The sequence below is a fragment of the Budorcas taxicolor genome, chromosome 9, assembly GCF_023091745.1.
Source record: "Budorcas taxicolor isolate Tak-1 chromosome 9, Takin1.1, whole genome shotgun sequence".
Classification (NCBI taxonomy): Eukaryota; Metazoa; Chordata; class Mammalia; order Artiodactyla; family Bovidae; genus Budorcas; species Budorcas taxicolor.
In genome coordinates, this window is record NC_068918.1 from 63,026,645 (window position 1) to 63,052,673 (window position 26,029).

Consider the following 26,029-nt stretch of genomic DNA (forward strand, 5'->3'; position numbering starts at 1 on the left):
GAAAGACTGAAAGAAAAGTGAACAGTTGTATTGTGAAACTGAAATTCAATCTCCCAATACTACCTCCCCATTTTAGACAACCTCTTACATAAGAGTGGCACTGGAGAAATGATATGCTCATCAGGATAAATCCACTGGATACTTTTATGTGAAACAATCCACAAACACTTACCTCGAAAGGCTCCCAAAATAGCATGAAAAGATTTTAAATGATAAGATTGTAGTGAAGATAAGTGGGGCTTTCCTGGTGGCTCAGTGGTAAAGAATCCGCGTGCTAATGCAGGAGAGACGGGTTCAATCCCTGGGGTTGGGAAGATCCCTTGGAGAAGAAATTGGAAATCCACTCCGGTATTCCTGCCTGGAGAATCCTATGAACAGAGGAGCCTGGAGGACTATAGTCCATGGGGTTGCAAAGAGTCAGACACAACTGAAGCAACTTAGCAAACACATACGCACTGTATTTATCAATACCAGAAATTTGTAATCCGTTTATAAGATGAATTGCCTGTCAGTACCTATGTCAGTATATAAGACATGATACAAAGCACTGGAGATGCGATAGATACTGCTAACAGTAAACATCAAAAATAAAAAGATAATGTGAAAAAGAAAAACACATTTATTTACAAGCACAATGATTCATGCATTAATAACAGAGCAGCAGTGTGGTTGCTTTTGCCTATACACCAATGAATGAACCATTATGAAATGTTTATGGCACACAGTATTACAGTCATATTCATAATACAGTATTGGAGGCATTGTCACATTAAAAAAGAAAATAACACTTACCTCTGATGATAAGCTGATAGGAAGTTTTTCCAGTTACTAGAGAGAGGGCTGTACTGTACAGTCATGTAACTCTTTCAAAGAAGAGTTATAAAACAGTAGGGAAACTAACACATTCTTAATTTTCTATATCTCTCACCTTATGCACATGTAAAGATAAGCTGTACACTTCAATACAAATCTTTGCACACAGTGTTCTACACGACAGATAACTTAGGTAGCGATGATTATGGGACAAAAACGTGTCATATGGTCCTTGACATACATTGATTAGGTTTATATACGAAGACACTCAACACACATACACAACAGATAAGCTTATTAACTGTCATGACAATTACTATTCATAAGGTCTTTTCCTTCATCCTCTTCACAGTGGATAGGCTAGAGAGGAGGAGGAAGAGGAGGGGTTGGTCTTGAGGTCTCACCAGGTGGCAGAGGCGGAAGAATAGGAGGAGGTGGAAGGGGAGGCAGAACAGCAGGCATACGCACTGTAACTTTCCAGAAATACATCACAATTTCTGTCTGACTCTGGCTTTTTCATTTCTCTATAAATGTTTCTGTAAGGCCCAATCCTTCCACTCTTTGCTTTAGTTTCAGTTCCCATATCATAGAAGGGTCCGTATCATAAAAGAAATAAAAAACCACCTTGAACAACAGAATGCTTCTGCCAGATTGCCTAACATCAGTTTGTTTTAGTTTATTAATTTTTTAATTTAAATATTTTTAAAATGTTTACAATGTTGTGTTGGTTTCTGCCATACAACAACTCAAATCATTCATAATTATACATACATCCCCTCTCTCCCTGTTCTCCCGCCTCTCCCCTGATCCCATCCCATCCGTCCAGGTCATCACAGAGCAGCAGGCTGGACTCCCTGTGCTACCCAGCAACTTCTCACCAGCTATCCGTCTTACACCTGATAGTGTATGTGTGTTGATGCCACTTTCTCCATTCATCCCAGTCTCTCCCTCCCGCATGTGTCTGCAAGTCCATTCGCTACAGCTGTGTCTCCCTTCCTTGCGAAAGGTTCATCAGTATCATTTTTCTAGATTCTGTGTTGCTGCTGTTGTTCAGTTGTTAAGTCGTGTCCAACTCCCTGTGACCCCATGGACTGCAGCACACCAGGATTCCCTGTCCTTCACTATCTCCTGGAGTTTGCTCAGATTCATGTCCATTGAGTCAGTGGTACTATCTAGCCATCATCCTCTGCTGCCCTCTTCGCCTTTTGCTTTCAGTCTTTCCCAGCATAGGGTGTTTTTCAATGAGTCGGCTCTTTGCATCAGGTGGCCAAAGTATTGGAGCTTCAGCTTCAGCATCAGTCCTTCCAATGAATAGTCAGGGTTGATTTCCTTTAGGACGGAATGGTTTGATCCCCTTGCTGTCCAAGGGACTCTAAAGAGTCTTCTCCAACCCCACAGATCAAAAGTATCAGTTCTTCAGCTCTCAGCCTTCCTTGTATTTGTTTTTCTCTTTCTTACTTCACTCAGTATAACAGACTCTAGGTTCATCTGCCTCACTGAAACTGACTCAAATTCATTCCTTCTTATGACTGAGTGATATTCCCTTGTATATATGTACCCCGTCTTCTTTATCCATTCTTTTGATGGACATCTAGGTTGCTTCCACGTCCTAGCTATTGTAAACAATGCTGCTATGAACATTGGGGTATGTGTATCTTTTGGCAACCCACTCCTAGTACTCTTGCCTAGAAAACTCCATGGACAGAGGAGCCTTGTAGGCTATAGTCCATGGGGTTGCAAAGAGTTGGACACGACTGAGTGACTTCAGTAACTTCACTTCACTTCAGGGTATATGCCCAGTAGTGGGGTTGCTGGATCATATGGTAGATTTATTCCTAGTTTTTTCAGGAATCTCCATACTGTTCTCTGTGATGACTGTATCAGTTTACATTCCTGCTAACGGTGTAGGAGGGTTCACTTTTCTCCACATCCCCTCTGGCATTTATTGTTTGCAGATTTTTTAATGCTGGCTATTCTGACTGGTGTGAGGTGCCACCTCATTGTAGTTGTGGCTTGCCTAACTTGGTGATGTTGAGCGTATTTTCTTGTGTTTATTGCCCATCTGTATGTCTTCTTTGGAGAAATGTCTGTTTAGATCTTCTGCCTTTTTTTTGTTGTTGTTTGATTGGATTGTTTTTTCTTTTCCTAATAGTGAGTTGTTTATAATTGTTTCCAATTGTTTCCAATTTCCAACAATATATAGTTGTTTCCTAATATGAGCTGTTTATATATTCTGGAGATTAATCCTTTGTCAGTTTTTTAATTTGCAATTATCTTCTCCCATTCTGAGGGCTGTCTTTTAATCTTGTTTATTGTTTCCTTTGCTGTGCAAAATCTTTTAAGTTTAATCAGTCCCATTTGTTTATTTTTGTTTTTGTTTCCATTACTGTAGGTGGATCACAGAGCATCTTTCTGTGATATATATCAAAGAGTGTACAGCTTGTTTTTTGATACTGCTTCTTCTTCACCATCTAGCATTGGTTCAGAAGCACTCACCTCCATCAAGTTGTCCCCTGTTAATTCCTCTGGTGTGGTGTTTAGTAGCACTTAAATTTCTCTGTGATCTAGATCTTAAAACCTTCTGTCCCCACCATTCTTTGCTGTATCCACCATCTCTTTCAAGATTTTCTTGATTGGCTCTTTTGTAAATCCTGCAACATCATGCACAAAATCTGGACACAGTTTTCCCCAGTAGGAGTTATTATTACTGGCTTGATGGCTTTCAGGGCTTTTTCTGTATCAGTGATGGCATTTTCGATGACATAATCCCTCAAGATGTTCATGATGTTCTCTGTTGAGGTTCTCTTCCACAGCACTGACAATCCTTCCCATAGAGTACCCTGTATAATGAGCTTTCAAGGGCCCCCTGACCCACTGTTCTAGACACTGAATTAGAGATGTTGTGTTTAGGAGAAAGTAGAACACTTTATGGTGCCTTCGGTGTTGAACTCATGGGGTCTGGGTAGCTAGAGGCATTGTCAGATATCCAAAGAACTTTAAAAGGCAGTCCCTTACTAAGAAGTTACTTTCTGACTCCAGGGTCAGAGCATCAATAGAACCAATCCAGCAAAAGTCTTTTCATTGTCAGGCCTTCTTGTTGTACAGTCAGAAGACTGGCAGCTGGTATTTATCCTTTCCTTCAAGGGTTGGGGTTAGCAGCTTTATATGTCAGGGTGATCCTGATCATAAACCCGGCTGCATTTGCACAAAACAGTGATATTAGACTGTCCTTTCCTGCCTCAAATCCTGGTCCTTGCTTCTCCTCCTTATTACCAAGTGTCCTTGGTGGCATCTTTTTTCCCAGAATTGGGCACTTTCATCTACAGTAGAAATCTGTTCAGCAGATATTTTCTCTTTCTGTGATTTTCTTAATGGTGTCTAGGAACTCATCTGCTGCCTCATGGTGGATGAATCTTCTTCTCCCGCTATCATGACATTTTTAAAGCCAAGCCTCTTTCTAAAATTATCACACCATCTTTACTGGCATTAGTTTCTCCAGCTTTAGCTCCTTCACCTTCCTTTGGGTTTGAAAATGAAAGAATTAGTTGCAAGAATACTGGAGTGGGTTCCCATTCCCTTCTCCAGGGACTCTTCCCAACTCAGAGATAGAACCCAGGTCTCCTACATTGCAGGCAGATTCTTAAGTTGCCAAATAATGGCTTCAGCTTTTCTCCAATCATACTAGTGTCTATAGGTATGGCTTTCTTAAAGCAATCCTGCACCCACATCAAAGCTGGATTTTCTTTGTGAGATAAACAGATATTTCTGGAAAAAAAGAAGAGTTTTGAGCCTGCTGGTGTAGCTGCAACCATGGCTTCACAAATTTCCTTTATTTTTTGAAATAGTCCTTACGCTGGATTTATTTATCTTGAGATGGAGGGCAGGCAAAGCTTCAGACTTCAAACTATGGTACCTACCAAGTAATTCAGGTTTTTTTCTTGTTCATGTCATGACTTTGCTTCTTCAGTGCACTTCTAGCATCACTAGGGGCACGTCGTTTGGGTCCCCTGGAGTTGTTTAAGGTTTATGGTATTGCAGTAAACACAACACAAAATATACGAAAACTGCAAAGAGATCACTTTTTACTGTAGTATCCAATTTACTGGAGAAATGAACCGCTCACAAGGAGATGATTAGCATCACTCAGCATTTCAGGCAGATCCTTGCAACACTTGAGCTCACCAGATAACAGGAGATAGCTACAAAATTATTACAGTAGCACAATGTGGACTATAGTTAATTTATTTCAGTTACAGTTTAATACTACATATTTATATTTGTATACATTACTCTTGACTGTGAACGGTATCATAAATGGTCTGTGCAAAAGTTTTGGTCAATTTTAACTTGTCTTAATAGATTTGTGTGTATCTTATGGTATTAGATGGTAAAATAGACTAGTATCTATTTATACTTTATGAATTCATGATATACCTAAATTCAGAATATTTTTTTCTATATTTCTAGGCTATGTAGTTAGCCTGCAAGTTTTTTCAAATTATTGCAAATCTCAAAAAAGTTCCAGATATTCATTGAAAAAAACTCCACATATAAATGGACCTACATGGTTCAAACCTTTGTTGCTCAAGGGTCAACTGTACATACGTACGTAAAAGTAAAGCTAAATCAAAGATAGTGACATTTCTCAAATCCTCAGAGGGAGTTTTAGAGATGGCAAAACTTGAAACTAATACATGAGAAATATAAGCAGTAATTTGTTTCTTAAAAAACACAAGTTCTGGAGGCACCTTTTGTAACCTTCCCTAAAGTTTCAGTCTCAGTTTATTGATTTCGGCTAATGAACATTCAGCCTCATATCTTGGGGAGTTGGAGGGGCAGATGAGATTATTAAAATTACATAACTCATCATCAACTCTCCTTTGTCTAAATTCATGTGTCACTTATCTTTACTACAATCTTTCACTAAGGTATGCATCCACCTTTCTCCAAGTCCTGAGGCTTGCCGTCGTTTGCCATCTCCATCATTTTTCTCTCCGTCCTGTGCTTTCTAGGTCATCCTCCCATGGTCTTTCTTGCCACTGCCTTAACTTTTCCCTTTCTATCCAAGTGCTATGCTCTAAATTATGTATTGTATAGACACAATACTATGCTATTTTTACATTTTAAAGTATTTGTGACATATTATAGGCTGGAAGCAAGTTCCATTAATCCAAAGTCTCTCTAATAGCAATGGTATATAATATAGCAGTTCTAGTTGTAGCGTATTAGTACTGCTGTAACTCCCTTCAAAGTATGTTCAATCTGTTATTAGTTTAATAAAGATGGGTGGGCTTTATTCATTGGATTCTCTTCTGATCTAAACAATAGAAGCTAGTAGTAGTAGATAAGCTGTGTAATATTACTTTTATAGTTTCTGATTACTTAATATTGACTATTATCTAATTACAAATATGATGCTTACATCAAACACTTGAATTTTGAACAAATCATTTTAATAGAGAGGAAACATTTGCTAGCTTTTCATGTTTACCTGCTCTCTAACAAACAGTTGGATATATGACTAAGAAAAGGGGCAGCGCAAGTCACTTGGTCCCTAAGTCCACAGAAGATCTTTATGGAGATGAAACTGGGACAGTGCATTCTTATTCATAACTTTAAACTATTTCTGCTGCTGCTGCTGCTGCTGCTAAGTCATTTCAGTCGTGTTCGACTCTGTGCAACCCCATAGACGGCAGCCCACCAGGCTTCTAGGGAATCTTAATTCCCGAGAAATTATACAGAATCATCATTCTACTCAGTCATCAAACTGGCTCACATCTTAAGAGTCATTTGGGAGCATCTCAGAGATTTAACTCCCAGGAAGCCAGAAGGCCATGCTAGCTCTGGTCTTCCCTAACAGTCCCAGACCTTCAGGAGAGCTCTTAGATCAGTGCTTTTTAAATATTAACATGTGAATGAATCACCAGGTGATCTTATTAATCTATAGATTCTGCTTCAGTAGACCTCTGGGATAGTTCTGTGAGTCTGCCTTTCTAAAGAAGTGCACAGCTGATGCCAGGGCTGCTGGTCTGTGGGCCACACTTTGAGTAGTAAGGTCTTACTCAGCTGATTCTCAGTCTTGGACTGAGAATTCTCAGTACACTGGAATCACTGGAGAGCTCTCAAAGTGCTGGTGTGTGAGTCCCACCTTAGAGAATATCTGATTGAACTGGTACAAGGCAGTGGCCTGGGAGACAGGATTTTTCAAAGTTCCTCAGTTGTTTCTCATATGTGGTCAAGTTGGAGAGCCTGAGCCTTAGACGTGATCATCCCAATCCTGGATGTGATTCTCACCCCTCTTTTGCAAAAAGTCTCATCATCTTTATCCCTCTTTTTCCCCATCAGACCCACCTTGCAAAAGCAAACAAGCGAACAAAAAAACTACACACAAAACATCACCAAAAGAAACAGAAAACCTTGCCCAACACCCTACCTGCACCTCAAGCGGCTGAATGTGGCCCCAAGTCTCCAGTGGGTCCCAGCACTGCTGGTCTAACTCCTCCAGCTTATGATTTCAAACCTTCTCTTCTCTCACCTCCTCAAAGCCCCTGTCTCCATTCTGCACAAAACTCCTCTATCACTTTAAGATAAGAAAGCAAACTGGAAGAATCACTTTATCTTTGCATCGTAACCATATTCTTTTCCTGCTCTCTGCACCCCCACCATGCCCTGGCTCCAGGCCCTCTCACTTATCCAGTGAATCGCCTCCTGAAAAGACCTCTTTCCTTCCTGAGTCCTAAGTGTCCCACTTTTCTGGATTATTTCCATCGCTCTTTTTTTAACAATTTATTTTTAATTGGAGGATTACTGCTTAACAAAGTTGTGTTGGTTTCTGCTGTACAATGTAAATCAACCATAGAGTATGTGTATACGTGTGTCCCCTCCCTCTCGGACCTCCCTCCCAGCCTCCCTACCCCTCTAGGCCGTCTTTTGTGTGCTGTAACAGTCCCATCACCAGCAAAGCCTTTTGAGCCATTTTCCAGTCACAACCCACTTTCTCTGCTCTTCCCTCACTTGCCAGTCCAACAACTCTCTTCAAGTCTGAGAAGTGACTTGCGTGCCAGATTCAGGGTTTATCTTCCTGGGGTCTCTCTCACCTGCATTGGATCCAGGGAGCACTTCCTCTTTATTAAAATTCCTGGCCCACGTCATGTCCCTCACCTGGGTCACTCGGCCTCACACTCTCCCACGCACACTGACCTCAGTGTTGCCTCTCCAGGTATCCCCAGCTGCCTCACCTGTGCATGGCCAAACTCTCCCTTTTCTCAGGGCCCCTATCCTCAACTGTCATCTCCTGAGAAAGGCCTCCCCTGCACTTTCTTTACATGAGTCTTCACCACCCAGCCCCATACCCTCTGTGTCTGCTGACTGATTTTTCACCACCTGGAATATTTTCCTGGGCTTTTGTCCATGAATTTATCAGAGGGCTCATCCAGTAATAAAATAAATCCCATAAGAGCTGGGACTTTGCTTATTTAATTTTCTGCTCTCTGTCCAGAATTTGATCATGTCTGACATGTAGTAGACACTCAATAAATACATGCTAAATACATGAATGTTGCTGAAACCTTTCTCCAATTCCCCCTGAGAACCCATGAGCCCACTGGCTGTCCATTAGAGACAAACAACTCAGTTGCAAAATTTCCCTTCTGATTCATAACTGAATGTCAGTGGCATTTCTTGTCTCTGATGAAAAGAGTTTCTGTATTCTAACTAACCCACCAGCTGTCTCCACCTTGATTCGTGGAGCTGGTTTGTCCTCCTTTTCCTGTAATGAACTGGCACATCTTTGGCCTCTGTGTGCACATGTCTACAAACTTGCTTCAGGTCTCCAGGGAGTAACTGTTCCAAGAGCTTGAGTTCTTTAGGGAAAAAAAAAGAACCCATTTCTTTAAAAATACATAATTGCTGCCTCTCCTGAGATATTTTTATAGTGTGTCCCTGGAGGAGGAATTCCAGCTGATGGGCCAGTGCAGGGCAGAGGCCCCTAGACAGACTGTCTGGCTCCAACTCATGCTCGGTGCTAACACGGCTAATAGGCGTTAGAATTTTGATATAGAGAAGCGCCGTCCTTGATCCTGACTTTGTTCCACAGTGTTCACATCCGGCTGAGAAGCACACAGCTGAGGGCCAAGAGCTGCTCATTCTCTTCATCTCCTCTCTGTCTCTGTTTCTGGGCCTCTTGTCTCTCTCTCTCTTTCCAACAGATGTCTTAGGCATAGGTTCAGTATTTCATAGAGCACACACAGAGTAAATTTCAATTGGCAGAGGTTCAGTTTGCCCCACATGAAACTTTGAGCTGACTGGAACTGTTCTACATGTATAATAGGCATCAGAGCTGCCACAAAACCCTGTTACTGCCTTTATTATCCCGCTTACCCCCTCTATCCAAATTTTCACTGTCACTTCATTCCAGACCCTAAACTCAACACTCACTACAGTTAAACTGAGAAAAGGCAGTAACCCTTGATTCATAAAGTGCCCATAATTCTACAAACATCTAATGAAAACGAGCAAACATCTCTGTATAAAACTTGGGTTCAGTTCAGAAATATGTTTAACTCTCAAATGCCTGATAAAACCGTGGGATTGTAGGCTCTGACAACTCCTGGCTGGTGGTCTGGCGAGGGAGAGGGTGCCCAACATGAGAGTGACCTCCACCAAATTCCTGCTCATCTTTTTGGAATCTTACATCTGTGGGCCCTTCTGTTGGAAAACAGGGCACTGGAGTCTGCTTACTTAGAGTTAGCTATTCCAGTGACTTAGTAAGCTGGAGGGGAGGGGAGTAATATTAGATATATGAAAGTAAGCCCTTACTCGGCCTTCTCTTAGAGACAAGACCAGCACCTCTTACAAGCATGGTTTTCCTTGGCTTATGGGAAGGCTGTTCGTAGCCCTTCTGCGCCAGGCCTTCAACATAGCTTTCAACAGGCCTGGCTCTCTCGAAACCTTAGCAAAATATAGCTAGTTCACACTCAGGCAGACCTCAAACCGAAACTCTCCCAGTTAACAAATGATGTTTAGCCAAAATGCTTAACTGAGTCCTGGCTCTAGGAGACTGTGTGATGTGGGATTGCCATAGCTCAAGAAATAAACCAGCGGCCCCTTCTTTGCCACAGGATGCGTTCCAGTGCGATTCTCAACAACAGCTTTCATCATATCCTATGCTAGACTTCCTTGTTGGAGAATTCCTGTTGGTTTTTTAAAAATTATATTTGTTTGCATGTCCATTGGCTGCCCAAAATGCATTCTTTATGGATTTTCCTATCACTGCTTGGGTTGCGTGGAGAGTTACATACTACAGAAGCGTGGCATCGATGAAAGTAACAATCAAAGAGGAACAGTATGTTTTCCCCCTTCCCATAAATCTGACCTGTAAATGCAAAGAATGGGAGGCATGAACATAAGAAATTTAAAAATTGTATCTAAAACTTAAAAAAGAAAAATTGGCAAATGATAGGATAAGACTTTAAGCAATCTAGTCTTGAGAAAGAAAGCCTTTCCTATAAAGACATTTCTGAACCTCCGTCTGAAATACATATCTTTGGGGCAGTAATCATCAGAAACATAACGGAGTCCTGTGGAGCTCGGTTTTATTGTCTTGCATCAGTGAACATTCCTCAAAAGCATAGAGTGTCACTAATGGAATTATGTGTTTTCATGGTATAATTACATTTGATTTTTCCTGAGATTTCTGTAGGCTTTTTGTTCATGGTCCCATGACTAGACAGAATATTTACAACTTTTTTTGTGTTATTAGCCTATTCAATCCCGACACCCATCCCCCTCATAATAAAAGAGACTAGAAATAGGACTTTTTAACAGAAAAAAGACAATTTTTAAAAAAACATTTTTCCTTCAGAGGTTACCCATCCACATCAGCAACAAAACACAAATAACAACAAAGAGAAATAAGAATTTTATACTTGAAGGAAATAGAGCAGGAGATCACTCTGAGTTTTGAAACTCTTTGAGACACAAAATGAGCACTTAATCTCTTTTTTCTTGATCTTGAATGAATACTTGTTGGATGAAAAGGAATTTATTTGATCTTGCTTGACTGGTAGCTCAGCTGGTAAAGAATCTGCCTGCTGTGTGGGAGACCTGGGTTCGATCCCTGGGTTGGGAAGATCCCCTGGAGAAGGGAAAAGCTACCCACCCCAGTATTCTGGCCTGGAGAATTCCATGGACTATACAGAGAGTCGGACATGACTGAGCGACTTTCACTGTCACTTTGGGTGTGTGGGTGTGTGGAGCACTTGGGTGCTCCAAATGATCCTGTCACTGGAAGAAAGATGAGTTTAGCAGTAGAGTAATACTGACCGGAGGACACAATACCAAGATGCCATCAAGTATGTGAACAGTGAATCTCTGTTTTTGAGAAAAGAGAATGTCTAGCTGTGAAATCACAGAGATCTCCAAGAAAGAGACATCAGCAGTCAGAATATTATGTTGACACCCAACATATGATTGTCTTCTCTTCATCTTCTCCCACATCAAGTCTTAGCTTGGCTCAACATCTCAGTGACCACTTTCCTTCTAAGCACTCAATTCCTATTCTGTACATTTCATCACTACAGAATAGGAGAATGACGCTTCAAATATGCGTACACGCTAAGGTTTCCCCCCCTCAAAACATATTGGAAGTAAAAGAGAAAAGAATGATTCTTGGTATATAGGTGTGGACTGAAGAGAGTCTTCTGCTTGCTAAGTAGAGTAAGTTTGGGAGTCTATATGAATAATGCTAGTCTTGACCTGGGTTGTATATCCTTATCATAAAATGAACTGAAGTTAGCATTACATTTCCCCAAGTTTAAATACATTTCTTGAAATGCCATTTATTAGATCATTGAAAACACAAGTGTGGTTCTCTGTCCTCAGATCCCTACAATCTGGCTCCCAGCCCAGCCACTCAACCCAAATCAGCCTCCAAAGTCTTCCAAAATAACTTCTCAGCCAAAACCAATAGTATCCTGTAGACTTGTCAGCTGCATCTGAAACCATTTTTTTCGCCTCGCTAACACCCATTCTGGTCTCAGATTCTGAAGATTCGTTCTTTCCAGACTTTTTGTTTTCTCATCTCCAGAGTCACATCCAGAGCAATTCTCCTTTAGAGATCTTTCCAACTTTGTAATTTTAAACACAAGGCTTGTGCATGAATTATTTACTTAGCTCCAGCCCTAAACTCTCCTTACTTTTAAAAATAAAGTTTTACACCTCTGTGCCAGTCTTTCAACTGTAATTAATTGTGGTAAAGTACCAACTCTGATTTTCATTCTCAGCTCCTTGCTGCTGTATAATCTCTTGGTTTCTGTAAACAAAAATTAAGTCACTTTGACTTTTTGCTAATCCCCTTACTTTCATTAAACTTCTAGATGTATATATTTTATTTTTATTTATTTATGTATTACATTTACTGAATTAATGTTTCTTAGTCATCCTCCACCCTTCCCTCTTCATCCTTAGTCAAGTGCAGGTGAGATCATACTTTATAAAGATTCAGATAAATATTGTCTGTTGATCAGAATGCAGTTAATAATGAAGGTGTGGTCCCATCAATCTCTACCAGCTCTTCCTATCCCACTCCAAACAGCACTGCCTGCTCAGATCCTACAAACATCCAATAAATCTTCCTTTCTCTCTCTTTTCCACTTCTTAGTTGTTGTCATTCTTAAAAGGATGTCCTTTACTCTTTTTAACAGATCCACTCCATTCTTCAGTGGAGAATTACCTTTCTCCAAAGGACTTTCTGTGGAGTATATGTAAACTCCTATGAACCAGCTTGCTTCCTTCCTCCTCTTCTCATGAATATATAGCTTTATGTGGAAGCATATCTGAGTCATCTTTCTGTGCATATCAATTCCTGTAAATTCACAGATGTATCAGTATATCTAGCATATTTTAGATAACACTTTAGAAAGGCATCTTTTCTGTTAATCAGGAAAATCTTTTGCATTCTTAGGTTAAAAATCCCTATAGTCTCCCCATCCCCACAACCATATGCACTTAAGATAATTTTCAGTAACCACAGTTATTATTAAAAACTACTTCATACTGTGTGCATTTCCTTTTCAGGATCCCCCCATGGCTGTAACCCTTGGACTTCGAATGGAGGAAATGATTTTTAATCTTGCTGATACACATTTATTTTTTAATGATTTAGAGGTAAGAATTTTAAAAGGTAAGAATAGTTGTATCCAACTATTAAAACTCATATCTTTTCTAGTTATATGCAGATAACCTTGAAAAACACCTGGAAAGACAGAAATTTAGCTCAAGAGAAAAGTAAAGTTTCTGTCAAGGGAGACATTGTATACGCAAAATAAACAAAAGCTAAATTGTGTTCATGAAAGATATATATTTACTGGCATACACTGAGAATAGAAATGTCTTCAGAAAGGAGGTCTTGCCTTGCTGTCCCATACAATACAGCCCTATCTGCTGCTCCTGGTCCTTTTAGTGTCTCAGCCACAATTCATTTTGTCTTTGGAATCAACATTAGCTTTTCCAGATTATTAACCAGGATGCAATTTAGGTTAATGACTGCACAATAGTCACAGTGCTGCTAGTGCTGTCATGGGTCATTAAATTTTATAGACAATCTGAAACTTAATGCTAGTCATTATCATTCCCTATTATTCCTCTTCTGGATAAAACCTTGCGAGAACTATTTATGTAGTACTTCTGACCGGTTTGATTGCATTTATTTCCTCTCTTTTCCTAATTTATCTTTTCATTTCCAACCTTAAATGAAGAGAAGGTAAAAGCAGTAACAACAAACTGAAAGAACCCAAGAAATATAGCCTCAGGATAGCTGAATAAGTACTGTAATAAGGTATATAATCTGAGTGCTAACGGTCTGAGTCATTACGTATTTAGATGATAAAATGTGAAATAACCGAGCAGCATGGGCACTGGGAAGAGATTCGCACAACTAGACTGAAATAGACTTTTCTTTCTCTTTTTAAATGATCCATTCAAATCCATTCAATTTTTTTGTCTCCTGGTTTCACAATGAAATTAAAGTGTTTACCTATAATCACAGTATGAATGAAGATAGGGATTTGTTATTACTGAATCTGCACCTTGTGTTTGACATTTCCTCTAATCAGTTACCAACCTTTTGTAATAAATACGTTTATCATATAATTTTTGTAGAGAAGATACTGTAAGGTCCATCAGCATAAAAATCACATCTAAGTTTACCTGCTAAGTGGTAGAATTGGGATTTGAAACTTTGGAATCTACCAGGCTCCAAAACATGTACTCAGCCCCCATACCATGCTGAAATAAACAGACAACTGAGAGGAAGATAAGCCAAGTTAGTCAGTGTCTTAAATAAGTTGTGTTTTTTTTTTTAATTGACAAGGTCTTAAACCCAGTTTTAAGGCATCTCAAGTAAAAGATATGTTGTTCAGCATATCCCATAAATGTATGGGCTGGAAATACATGTAATAGCATTTTCTTTCTTATTCTTTCTTCATTGAGTCACTGTTTTTACTGGATAATAAAATTTTAAATTCTGTTTAGAGAGGTTTTATTGTTTTCTTTAATAGACAGTATGAAAGATCAGTATTCTTGGGCAAGTCTTCTAGTTTTAGATAATAAGAAATAATAATCACCTCTCTAAAACCTGATATAAATTAACCTTGCTACTTATTTCTGTCTAGTGTACAGAATGATTTTTTATACACAGGATAATAGAAAACATACTTTAACCTTTTAGGAACTTGAACTTTTTATACATGTATGATGATAACATATAACTTACTGGTTTTTCTTTTGGGTAAAGAGGATAAGTCTCATTCTGAAAAAGAATTCTTAAAATTATTATTCATCTCAAATCTGTGAAACACACACACAGAAAAGAAGTTTAATGTGATTTTACCCAAGTTTATAGCTTTATTTCATTTCAATTATTATTTTTTACTAGACATAAATGGAATAAATGACCCTTTAGGTTTCTTAGTGGTACTTTTGAAGCCAGATGGAATAAATTTACCACCCAACTTCTAATAGAACACTAAAGTGAGAATTTGAAAGTAGTGTATGATGAATTTAAATATACCTTTAGCAATTTTGACATGAATATTGGCATATCAGAAACATATGGTTGGCTCTCCTGCTTTAAGAATTTTTATTTTGGATTAGATACTGTATAAACTATATCTTTAAAATACCCAGCAGGATCTCTGGTAGAAATAGTAAATGAGAAAATATTGGTATTGACTTTCTCTTCTCTGATTATAGCTTTTTAGTTGTGCTTTAGAATGTGATAAAAATTCCATTCAACTCAACCACTAAAACTTAATATCCAACAATAACTTACTGAATCAAAGAAATGATTTTGTCTCTGTATATAAATTAATTGAGTTCTCAGACAAGAAACACACACATGTTCACACACATCCAAGTGGCCCAAGCAAACTCAAAGGCTTATACTAACTTAAGTGAGATAAACAAATACTAAAACTAACAAAATCTATAGTTTTCAAAATCATTCAGTCCAGTTACATACATACCCACTATCCTTCTGCATCTGATTTTGAAACTTTACTTTCTCCCAGGTTTTCATTTCAGTAAACCTCTTACAAGCAAACCTTGGCATGAGCTTCATGACTGGTATTACTCTTTGTCTGCTTCTAATGACATAAAGTATGTTAAAGAGAATTAAAGAGAATTCCTTAAGAGAATAACTCCATGTTTTGCTTATTGTGTTTTTCCCCCCTTGTGCATTTAATCTCTGGGGATTCCTTTTTTTAACCTAAAAATCTATGTGAGACAAACCCTTCAATAGAAACTGCAACATGTGTAGTAACAGCTGCTCTCACATAATTCCTTGAAAGATGCAAATTTAAATCCTCTTAAAAGAAACTTCACTACATCCTTTCCAACTGTGGAGAAGGCAGATGCTCACTCTGCTGCCCCAAAGAAGTGGATGCTCTCCATTTAAATAATATGTTATTTCAGTTAAAATAACTTCCAGAAGAGAAGGCATCAAGGAGTTTGGGCTTACAAAAGTGAGAGAAGACTGCTATGGATTATAACTGATAAAGATCAGTGACAACTTTGCGGTCACCTTCTAAGACCTTCTAAAATTAAAGAATTTAAGATTAGTGCCAGAATTATTCCAGATGCTTGCGTTCTTACACTAAAGTTTGTTAAAGCCAAAGCATGAAACTCTTTTTAGTATTTTAGGTTTTAGTCAAAATAATTCTTGTAAAGTTCCTCTGAGTGAATGCTAATTGAAGAACAATTATTTAGATTTTTCTAAAAATGTAAGTGATTGAAGTTCAGGTTTCTTTCACTGGACTGTAATCCTCAGGCACAGGTCCAGAGTCAACAAGCATAGTTAACTAGGCATAAATTTAAAGAAAAGTTCCATTTGGAAAAACCTCAAACATAACTTCAAATATGGAACTCACGGTCCAGTAAGTTTGATATACTGATGTCCTCAAGAGTAAAAAATAAATTTGAGGGCAAAATGTACAAATTAATCATGTGAGTTAATACTTGAAATGTCAGAGGAATTTCTCTAAAAATTAGATGAGAGAGTATTAGATAAAGAAATGACTTACAATTACCAATGTAATTCATAAGAACCCTGATTTTTAATATAATTAGCTTATGGTAAAATTGTGGAAATTGTTTACATGATGAAAGATTTCAGAACCTCGGTGGAATGAGCAACTTTGCATGCTTCCATTTCAATGGTGGTTTAATTTGGTCTTCATACTTAACAGGAATGTCACCAACTCAAGAAATAATTCTTGTCATCTAGAACTGCTTTGCTACCTCAGTATTCTGGAAGAACTTTCATTTCTAACTTTCATACTTACCAGTTACATCTCACCCTTTCCTTTAGAGCTCAATCTAACAGCTATTATGGTTGGTATAATGCTTTTCCCTGAGAATTTTCTGGAAACCTAATGCCTTCTTGGGTTAAAGTTTGAGCTGTGCCCTTTTCAACAAATACTCAGTCAAAATGGGGAAGAACCTTTTAAAAATGCCTGTCCTGCAGCCTCAGCCTACATTCTGTTCTTTTGCCCTTTCCTTCACTCTTGATATATCTTCTTACAGCCCTTACCATCTACATATTTTATGATATTTATATTCTATAAAATATTTAGAATATTTTATATCACCATAAACTTACGCCAGAACATTTAAATGATTGTGGTAATTCTGTCTTGAATTACATTTGTGGAAAATCCCATGGATGAAGGAGCCTAGTGGGCTGAAGTCCATGGGGTCACTAAGAGTCGGACATGACTGAGCAACTTCACTTTCACTTTTTACTTTCATGCATTGGAGAAGGAAATGGCAACCTACTCCAGTATTCTTGCCTGGAGAATCCCAGGGACAGGGGAGCCTGGTGGGCTGCCGTCTGTGGGGTCGCACAGAGTTGGACACAACTGAAGCGACTTAGCAGCAGCAGCAGTAGACTTCTACCGTTTAGTCAACAAAGAATTGTTGAGTGATTGCTTTGTGCCAGATTATGCTTTAAATGTAGGTTTATCCAGGTGACCCAAACAGCCCGCTCAGGGAGCTTCCAGTCAGATTAACTTTTAAGACCCTCCCTTATCTGTGAATGTATTTATTAAAAAGTTAAACCCATAATTTATGTTCCTCATGTGAATCTTTAAGATTAATTTACCTGGATTTTCAAATTATCTTCTAAAATTGTATTGATTGAGGTACTCACTAAGTTTCATATTTTAAAAGAAGCCTGAGCCAGCTAATTTATCCTCACACTGAAGCAGGATCTAATATACTCAAGTATAGAAAGCTGGAAAAGAGATATTAAATGTTTCACTGTCAGATACTTCCAAGTCCTATAATAATTATAAATAGTAGCTGAGAAGTCTTTAGTATGGCATTTTATCTTCAAATGTAATGATTTTTTAGAGTTGATTTTGAAAGATAAGCACTTAATATATATATAGTCAGTCTCTGTGAGTTTGGCTAGAATAATTTGATGAGAAAAAAATGAGGTCTGGAAGACAAAACCATACTTATTCTGAAAGTGAAAAGTGACAGTGAAGTCACTCAGTCATGTCTGACTCTTTGCGACACCATGGACTGTAGCCTCCCACAGCCTCCTGTGTCTGTGGGATTTTGCAGGCAAGAATAGTGGAGTAGGTTGCTGTTTCCTTCTTCAGAGGATCTTCCCAACCCAGGATCGAACCCAGGTCTCTGGCACTGCAGGCAGACTCTTTACCGTCTGAGCCACCGCGAAGTATTAATAGATTCTCAGTGTTGAAATGCCTTAGCCAGATTCCACCTTCATATCATGTACTTCTTCAGTGGAGCTTTGCAGATTATTTGAAGATAGAAAAAGAGTCTTAGAACAACAAAGAAGAATTGAATTCTTTTTCCAAAAAGTTGCCATTTGAGTATGCTATAACAGGTCAATTATGTGGATGTATATACCTAAAGTCTGTTTTCCTCTGAATTTGTAGCACATTGAAGATGGTAAATCTTCATTATTTCCCTTTTACTTGCAGTATTCTTTTCAGCTTAAAGATTTAAAAACAAGCTATAAAAAGAAAAAGAAAAAACCCACCAGCTTCTATGGTTATCAGCTTTTTGCTGTATTGAAAGACCAGGACTTTTAAACTAATATCACCATAGTTCTTTCATGGTATCACTCACCCTGCAAAAAACCAGGAAGTCATAGAAATCTCACAGAACACCGTAATCATCAAGCCCCTCTGTTGCTGCTCAACAAATAATACATAATACTAACCACTGGGGTTAGTTTTAGTCACTCAGTTGTATCTGACTCTTTTCAATCCCATGGACTGCAGCCCACCAGGCTCCTCTGTTCATGGGATTTTCCAGGCAAGGATACTGGAGTGGTGTGCTATTTCCTTCTCCAGTGGATCTTCCAGATCCAGGGATCAAACCTGGGTCTCCTACACTGCAGGCAGATTCTTTACTGACTGAGCTACCAGGGAACACCACTGAAGTGTCCAGCCCAAATAAGTTTTGAGTATCTTCAGATTAGCTTTGCTTTCATATTTATGTGTGCATAACAGAAATGACTGGAAGTGATCACCAATATTATTTTTGGGGTAGCAAAGAGTCGGACATGACTAAGCGACTAACGTAACATAATGGTGATTGTAAAGATTCAAAAGAAATTTCTTTATCAGTCATTTTAAGATTAAAATTAATTTTTCATTTGTTCTAAAGAAACCCATGTGCCCTCTGTCTTCAGGCTTTAAGGCCCTCGTCTGGGTTTAGATTTTGTAGGTTGGAAATAGTGCCATTTCCCAGCATGAGAGGGCGGGAAGGGTGGGCAAATGCTGCCCTCTTCTGGCCATAGCCTGATCAAGTGGAAAGATGGAAAAAGCTTCAAACATGGTGACTAGCATCCTTTGAAAAACAACTCTTCCAATGTTTTTAACAGGAGTGTGATCAAGTTCACATAGATGATGTTTCCTCTGATGACAATGGGCAGGACTTAAGGTAAGCCACACCTTTCAGTATGCTCTTTCCTACAGAAATTCAGCTGTGAAGTTTTGCACATGTAATTATTTCTTTTATTTCTTTTTAATGTATTTTGGGTGTTGCAGTACCTACAGTTTTGCAACTGATGGCTTCCATGCAGCTGCAAGTAGTGCAAACCTTTGTTTGCCAACAGGTGTAAGAGGAGGGGTTGACTGGATGAGGAAGTTGGCTTTTCGTTACAGAAGAGTAAAAGAATTATACAACACCTACAAGAACAACGTGGGAGGTATGTGTGGCTTTACATTTAATCAAGATACTGCAGATAGATGTACAATTTGAACTACAGTCTCAAGTTTCGTATTAAGGATGATCCTTCTGTAAAATAAATTGCCAAGGATTCATGATGGATGAGAGTAAGCCAGAATTTTTAGTTACTTGGAGTTGGTGGGAAAAAATCTGACTGCACAGTGAAGTGTACAGCACTGTCAGATGACTGGGGAATTCTTTGTGCCCAGGTGTTTGGTCAAGATATATAGCAGGACATTTGTTTGACCCTTCTTCAGCTGGGACACTCCCAGTGAAAACCAGACAGAGGACCTGATGGAAGCCATGGAAAGAAGACCTATCTAAAGACAAGAGCCCCAGTCATTGAAGCAGAGTTGTTAGCAGGCATTACCTTTCTGGAATCCTATCAGAAATAAGCACAAGCAGCGCTTTATGTTGTTCCAAAGACATCGACTAAATTTATCCTTTCAAAAATTGCATATTATCTGTCAGTTTATCTTTGCCATGTATATCATGGTTTTTAAGAGTTCAAATGTTCTGTGGGTAGTAACTAAACCATTTTATACTCACTCATAAATTACAGGTAATATCAAAACCTGTGATATCAAAACTAAGATCCTAGATGTGCTTCTTAGTATAATAAGCCTTAATGATCTCTATTATTAGGATCAGTTTTAGGTCACCAAAATCCTAGGGTGGGCAAATCCTAGGGATTAGTTATGAGGTCATTTAAGGTTCTTCTCCTAGGGCTTTTTGTTTGTTTCACTTTTTAAACAAAAAGAGAGATGATTGAGGAGTATAAACCAGAATCTAAAACTGAAGAAGACAGTTAAATATATTTGTGAATGCTCTACATGTGTATGTTCACATATATGTCATAGAATGCAATATAATAAATAAAATTTTCATGTATGGTGTATATTACACCATACACATCATGAGGGTGGACTCTGTGTCTGTTGGCCTTGTATCCAGTGCCTAGCTAGCTTGAAGCACATAAGACGTTCAGTAGATACTCTGTAACTACAGGACAATGAAAACATGTAAAACCATGGATAATAATAATGTTAAAACCAAAATGAAGCTTAGGTATGGATGTTCTTCATTTCCAAGTGAGAACCAGGCTCTTGCAGTCTACTGACTTGCCCAGCCGTTTAGGCAGACAACTCAGAAACATGTTTCCTAATTCACTCTAACATTCTATGTAAGACATTTTTTGCAAAACCAAATAAATAGATACTCTCTTTAAAAGCAACTGAGGGTAACAAGTTCAACTTTAAAATAAATATCCCTTTGGGAAATCTGAATTAACTTTTCTCATTAAAGTATGTTATTATTTCCCTCTTAAAGGGTATTATTCAATTCAGTCGCTCAGTCGTGTCCGACTCTTTGTGACCCCATGAACCGCAGCACACGAGGCCTCCCTGTTCATCACCAACTCCCGGAGTTTACGCAAACTCATTGAGTATACCCAAATCCATTGAGTTGGTGATGCCATCCAACCATCTCATCCCCTGTCATCCCCTTCTCCTGCCCTCAATCTTTATTATTATTAAAATTATATGAAAATTAACAAGCTTGCTAGTAAATAACCTTATAGCTGAAAAAGTTTAAACAATGAGATATGAGTCCATTTTGTGATATGTTAGCATCTCTTTATTGAAATAAAGACAAATGAGATTTGATAGAAACTAGAAATTTTGATTTAAAAAATATCTACCTAAATATCCACCTATATATATATATGTACTCAGTATTCTGAAATAGGATTTAAATAAGAAACTATTTTTAAGTCAATTTACATGTTCTTGTTTCATCATGAAAGCATAAGCTTTCTCTATAAAATTAGTTTAACTACTTCTTTTCTTGTCCTAATGCCATTGTAATGTTCAGCCATCATCTGTAGCTCTGTCACAGGCTTTAGGATTTTCAAATTCTCAACTTCTTTTTATGAAGCAAAGTATTTCTAATAGCTTCAGCATTAATGTTAGAAACAAATTCTAAAAAATTCTAAAGCTACATGTGGTAATGTCATTATTATTTCAAAGTGGTAATAGCTGTAAATTTTAAGAAGGTAAACATTTTCTGACAGTCACAATATTTGGGATTCATATCCGTAGGCTGGTAAATCCTTACTTCCCCTGCTAGACCTATTCTGTCAGTCTACTGGAGTGGGACCCGAGCAGGGGAGTTGTCAGAGGCCCTCCAGTGACTGACGTCAACCGTGCCAGATTCTAGGATCAGTGAAGGCAGAGACTATGACCCACCCTTCACTGTTATATCCCTAGTTTTTAACCCAGACTGTTACATGTAGAAGTTGTTCAGTAAATGTTTGTGGAATGAATGAATGGATAATCAATTCTGACATGAAAGATCAGGGTTGATATGTCTCTATTTTTGATATAGATGGGAATAAAAATTATCCATAGTAGACAGAAGGGAGACTAAGCGAGGCATCCCTGAAAAATGTTGATCTCTTGACTCTGCCCTGCTTTTCCGTGTTGCAGGACTTCTTGGCCCGGCCAAGAGAGATGCATGGCTGCAGCTGAGGGCTGAGATCGAAGGTCTGACAGACTCCTGGCTAACAAATGCACTTAAATCTTTATCAATTATTAGTACGAGGTAAGCCTCATTGTTGCAGTTTCTGTATTAATTGTATTGAAGATGTCCTTCTAGTAGTCTAGCATGTATCAAAATATTTTAATTCCCAGCCTTGTTTTAGAGGTTGAAGGGACCTAACACTTCTGTGTGTGCGTGCGTGTGTGTGTGTGTGTGTGTGTGTGTGTGTGTGTGTGTGTGGTGGGAAGGGGTATAGAGAATGGAGGTTGCTGCTTTTTATCCATTTCGCCTCATAACCCTTGATAAATCCCATGGGAATGTCATTTGACTTCCAAATTTTTTTTAAAAAGCACTCTGTTGGTGGCAAAATACAGAAGATGGTGGCAAAAATATACATTGTTTTTATCATCTGTGCATGTTTTTAAGTCTTTTAGGCCATTATAGATAATGTACATAATTCAACACATCCAAAAAGCAACAGAAAGCTCCTAAATAACTTGAAACCTTTGTGTTTGAACAGAACAATGAAATGCTGACTTTTGTTAGTATAGATAATAGAATTGAATAGACATAATGAGTTGCATACCATGTGCCATAAATACTAATGAATAAAATAATATAAATCTGGAACATGATAGCTGAATAGGGTGGGGAAGAATCTTTGTTCTATCCTATTCCTCAGTTTTATTTCTGAGTTGGAAGAATAAATAAAATTATGCTTAGCAAATGTGTGGAGGAATAAATAGAATTGTGCTTAGCAAGTGTGCTTAGCAAAACAAAATTCAGAGAAGAGCTAATATTTGGACTGGTAGAATCAAGATTCAGAGAAACCTTAACAAAGTAAAAGGAGAGTCTAGCATTCAGAACACAGAAGTAGACAGATGTGCCCCCAACCCTATTTGAGACTTTGAGCCGCATGTTATGATGAGCCGCTGCACTGGAAGCAGAGAGGCTCAGTGGTAAGGGAGGGGCGGTAGAGTTCCCGGGTCGGGCTAAGCAAGCAGAACAGAGAACATTGCTCAGTTCTGGGCACCTCATTCCAACAGGGACTGTGACATATTTGAAGCACCTTGTGTCCAACAAAGTGGCCAGAAGTGTTTAGGCCATGGAAACTACATAAAAGGAACAATCAGAGGAAGAAACCAAGGAGTTTAATCTGAGGAAGAGTCATGAGTGGGACAAAGTTACCGATGTTGACTGCTTGAGATGTTGAGCTGGAAACAAGTTACATTTCTCTCTCCATCTATGAAGGAGAGAGTTGGTCCCAATGAGTAGGAATCTAGGAAGGGAGCTTCTGGCTCCATGGAGGAAGAATTGTCTACATTAAAGCTGTTTTAAGATGGGATTTGCTGCCTTGTGATCTCTGTGACGGTGACCTGGAGACCAAAGGTCAAGGAGGCTGGGATGTGAGGACTGCAGTCTGAAATCGAGTGTAAAATACAGTAGAAGGTGCTTTCATTATTTTTAAAGAAGTCTCCTAGATAATCAGAAACAAATGTTATTATGCTATTGTTTAGATTATCTCTGTGTTACCCAAAGTATATTATATATAAATCATTTTTAAACACATGGGTATATGATATAAATAAATGTATGCATATGAAACATAAATGTATGTAAGTAAATAAATACATGAATAACATGGAAAGGAAGGGGAAAAAGAAGTCATTATGCAATGGTGGTTTTGAAATTTGTCATGAAATTTGTGACATTATCCACATCCTCACCTTATTGGTAAATTTCACAAAATACATCAGGAAAGCAGACATTTATACCAGTCGTTGCTGAATTATGTATCAGAGCAAATGCATGCATATTTTCCTTCACTACATTTTGGGATCTATTCCCAGCATCTGGCATTGTACCTACTAAGTGATAGGCACCATGAACAACCATTGAACATTGAAAGGTTGGCCTATCAGGGGGTGTTTATTATCGAATTGAAAGATTACAGTGATAATTTAAAATCTGCACTAGTAGACGTTACTTTAGAAAACAAATATGCCAATTTCCTCCCCATCTTAGGAGTAACTGCGTAAATGTCTTGGTAACAACAACCCAGCTGATCCCAGCGCTCGCGAAGGTTCTACTCTATAGTTTAGGAGGTGCTTTTCCCATTGAGAATATTTACAGTGCAACTAAAATAGGTAAGAGGATTATTTCTAACTGTGTGAAGTATGTTCAGATCTGTGTTTGGGGGATTTTCTTAATGTGTGTCTTCCCATGATTCCCTCTCTCATCCATTTGGCTATTAGAATATCAAACAAATTTGGCAGAGCTCAGGTAACAAACAGTCTGCAACTGTTTAAGCATGTGTAAATTTTATGAAAGCTGTTGCCTAAGAAATTTTGAACTCTGTATCTGACTCTTTATATATACATTTATATTATTTATTTGTATTCATTATGGCACACGCTATTTAAATAATATATAGTATCTTTAGCCATAGAGCTTAATATTTTAATAAATATATGTGGTATTATATCTTGCATATGCAGTAATCTAGATCTAATATAAAAATACCATTTTAGCATCATATGGGAGTATCAGATGAATTAAACTACTATCCTTAATTCAAGAGAGAAAAAGTTTCATGAATCAGAAAATACATTTGGAACATTTGTAGCATGTGAATGGCTGAAAATACACGTTTCCCAAAAAGTTTGGTAGCAATCAAAGAACTACCACCTTGTTTATTTAGATCACAGCTATCTATGGAGCCATCTTTGACTTTAAGTGCCTTTCACAGGCGCTGAGACTTCTAATAAACTTTCAGAAACAAAACCTCATCAACTTCTGCCATCTTGAAAGAGTTAAAAGAAAACAACTCCTGTTTTCTGTTGTCTGTCAAGGAAATGCCTGGGGAAATAGATGAGTTGTATAATGTGCCTTGAAGGTCAACAAACTTGGGCTTTGGCAGCTTGACAAGAGTTCAGAATCCTAAAATCCCCGACCAAAAATAACCTCCCTGGGCCTTGCACAGTTCTGATATTGGCACAGGCAGAAAGAGCCCCCAGCTGCAGCTGTTTGCGGAGTATAGTTAAAGAGGGCCAAGCTTTCATAAATTCCTGGTTGTCCTGAGGATTGCAGTTCAGAGCTCTAATACCAATCCCATTCATTTTTTTGTTGTTTGTTTGCTTTTTAACATTTATTTTAATCCAATCATTTTTTCTCTTTTTTATTTTTTAAATTATGAAAACATTTACAGGAGACTTGGAAAATACAAAACAAAGTTACATATATTAATAGTTCTATATGTTATAACTTCTTAAAGTAGTTGAATTAAGATGTCTTAATTGGACTTTTAATATAAAACTCTCAAAAATTGATAGCATGAATATACAGACAAGTAAAAGGATATAGTAGACCTGAAAAGTACCATGAGCCAATTCAACATAATTAAGATTTATACAATTTTTCATAGAACAGTAGGATACAAATTCTATTCAAGTTCCCATAGACTATAAACTCAGAGACACTGGAACATATCCAAGGACATAAAACAAGTTGCAAAAATTTCATAGTCTAAAGGTATTGACATCATACACCATTCATTTATATATAAATGTGTATATTTATGCTAGCAGGAGTACTACATGGAACCTGATTTTGCTTTTTGATAAATTAGTTTTACACAGATGTAAACATCTCCTCTAGTAAGGTCAATAGTCTTTCTTATTAAATAAAACTAAGTTGTTCCTTATATCTAATCTGAAAAAAAAATTATTTTTCCCTGTAAGTCAGTATTTTTTGGAGTTCTGAACTATCAGAATAAGAAAAAAAAATGCAGAGGTAGCCATGACTGCATGAACATACTGAGAAAGAAATTCAGAGCATAATGCTAGTGTTTTAAAAACAAAGAACCTGTAGAAATCGTGGTGTTGTTCCCATGGTGCAGTCAGAGGATGCTAGTGTC

At 38.1% G+C, this 26,029-nt stretch overlaps 1 protein-coding gene across 9 annotated transcripts in view; it reads left to right on the forward strand.

Annotated features, from left to right (window-relative positions):
• EYA4 (EYA transcriptional coactivator and phosphatase 4) overlaps window positions 1–26,029 on the forward strand; it is a 364,174-nt gene that overhangs the window by 332,836 nt on the left and 5,309 nt on the right. For 8 of the 9 annotated variants that reach the window (XR_008199925.1, XM_052646010.1, XM_052646009.1 and 5 more), the window contains 5 exons: window positions 12,889–12,978; window positions 19,229–19,287; window positions 19,395–19,555; window positions 22,062–22,176; window positions 24,139–24,260. Coding sequence is in view for 8 of the 9 variants with exons in the window: in XM_052646010.1 (XP_052501970.1) it covers window positions 12,889–12,978; window positions 19,229–19,287; window positions 19,395–19,555; window positions 22,062–22,176; window positions 24,139–24,260 (547 nt within the window). In the remaining variant the exon portion in view is untranslated. Of the gene's footprint in view, window positions 1–12,888; window positions 12,979–19,228; window positions 19,288–19,394; window positions 19,556–22,061; window positions 22,177–23,159; window positions 23,292–24,138; window positions 24,261–26,029 lie in introns of those variants that run through there. The other variant, XM_052646014.1, reaches the window with a different exon arrangement.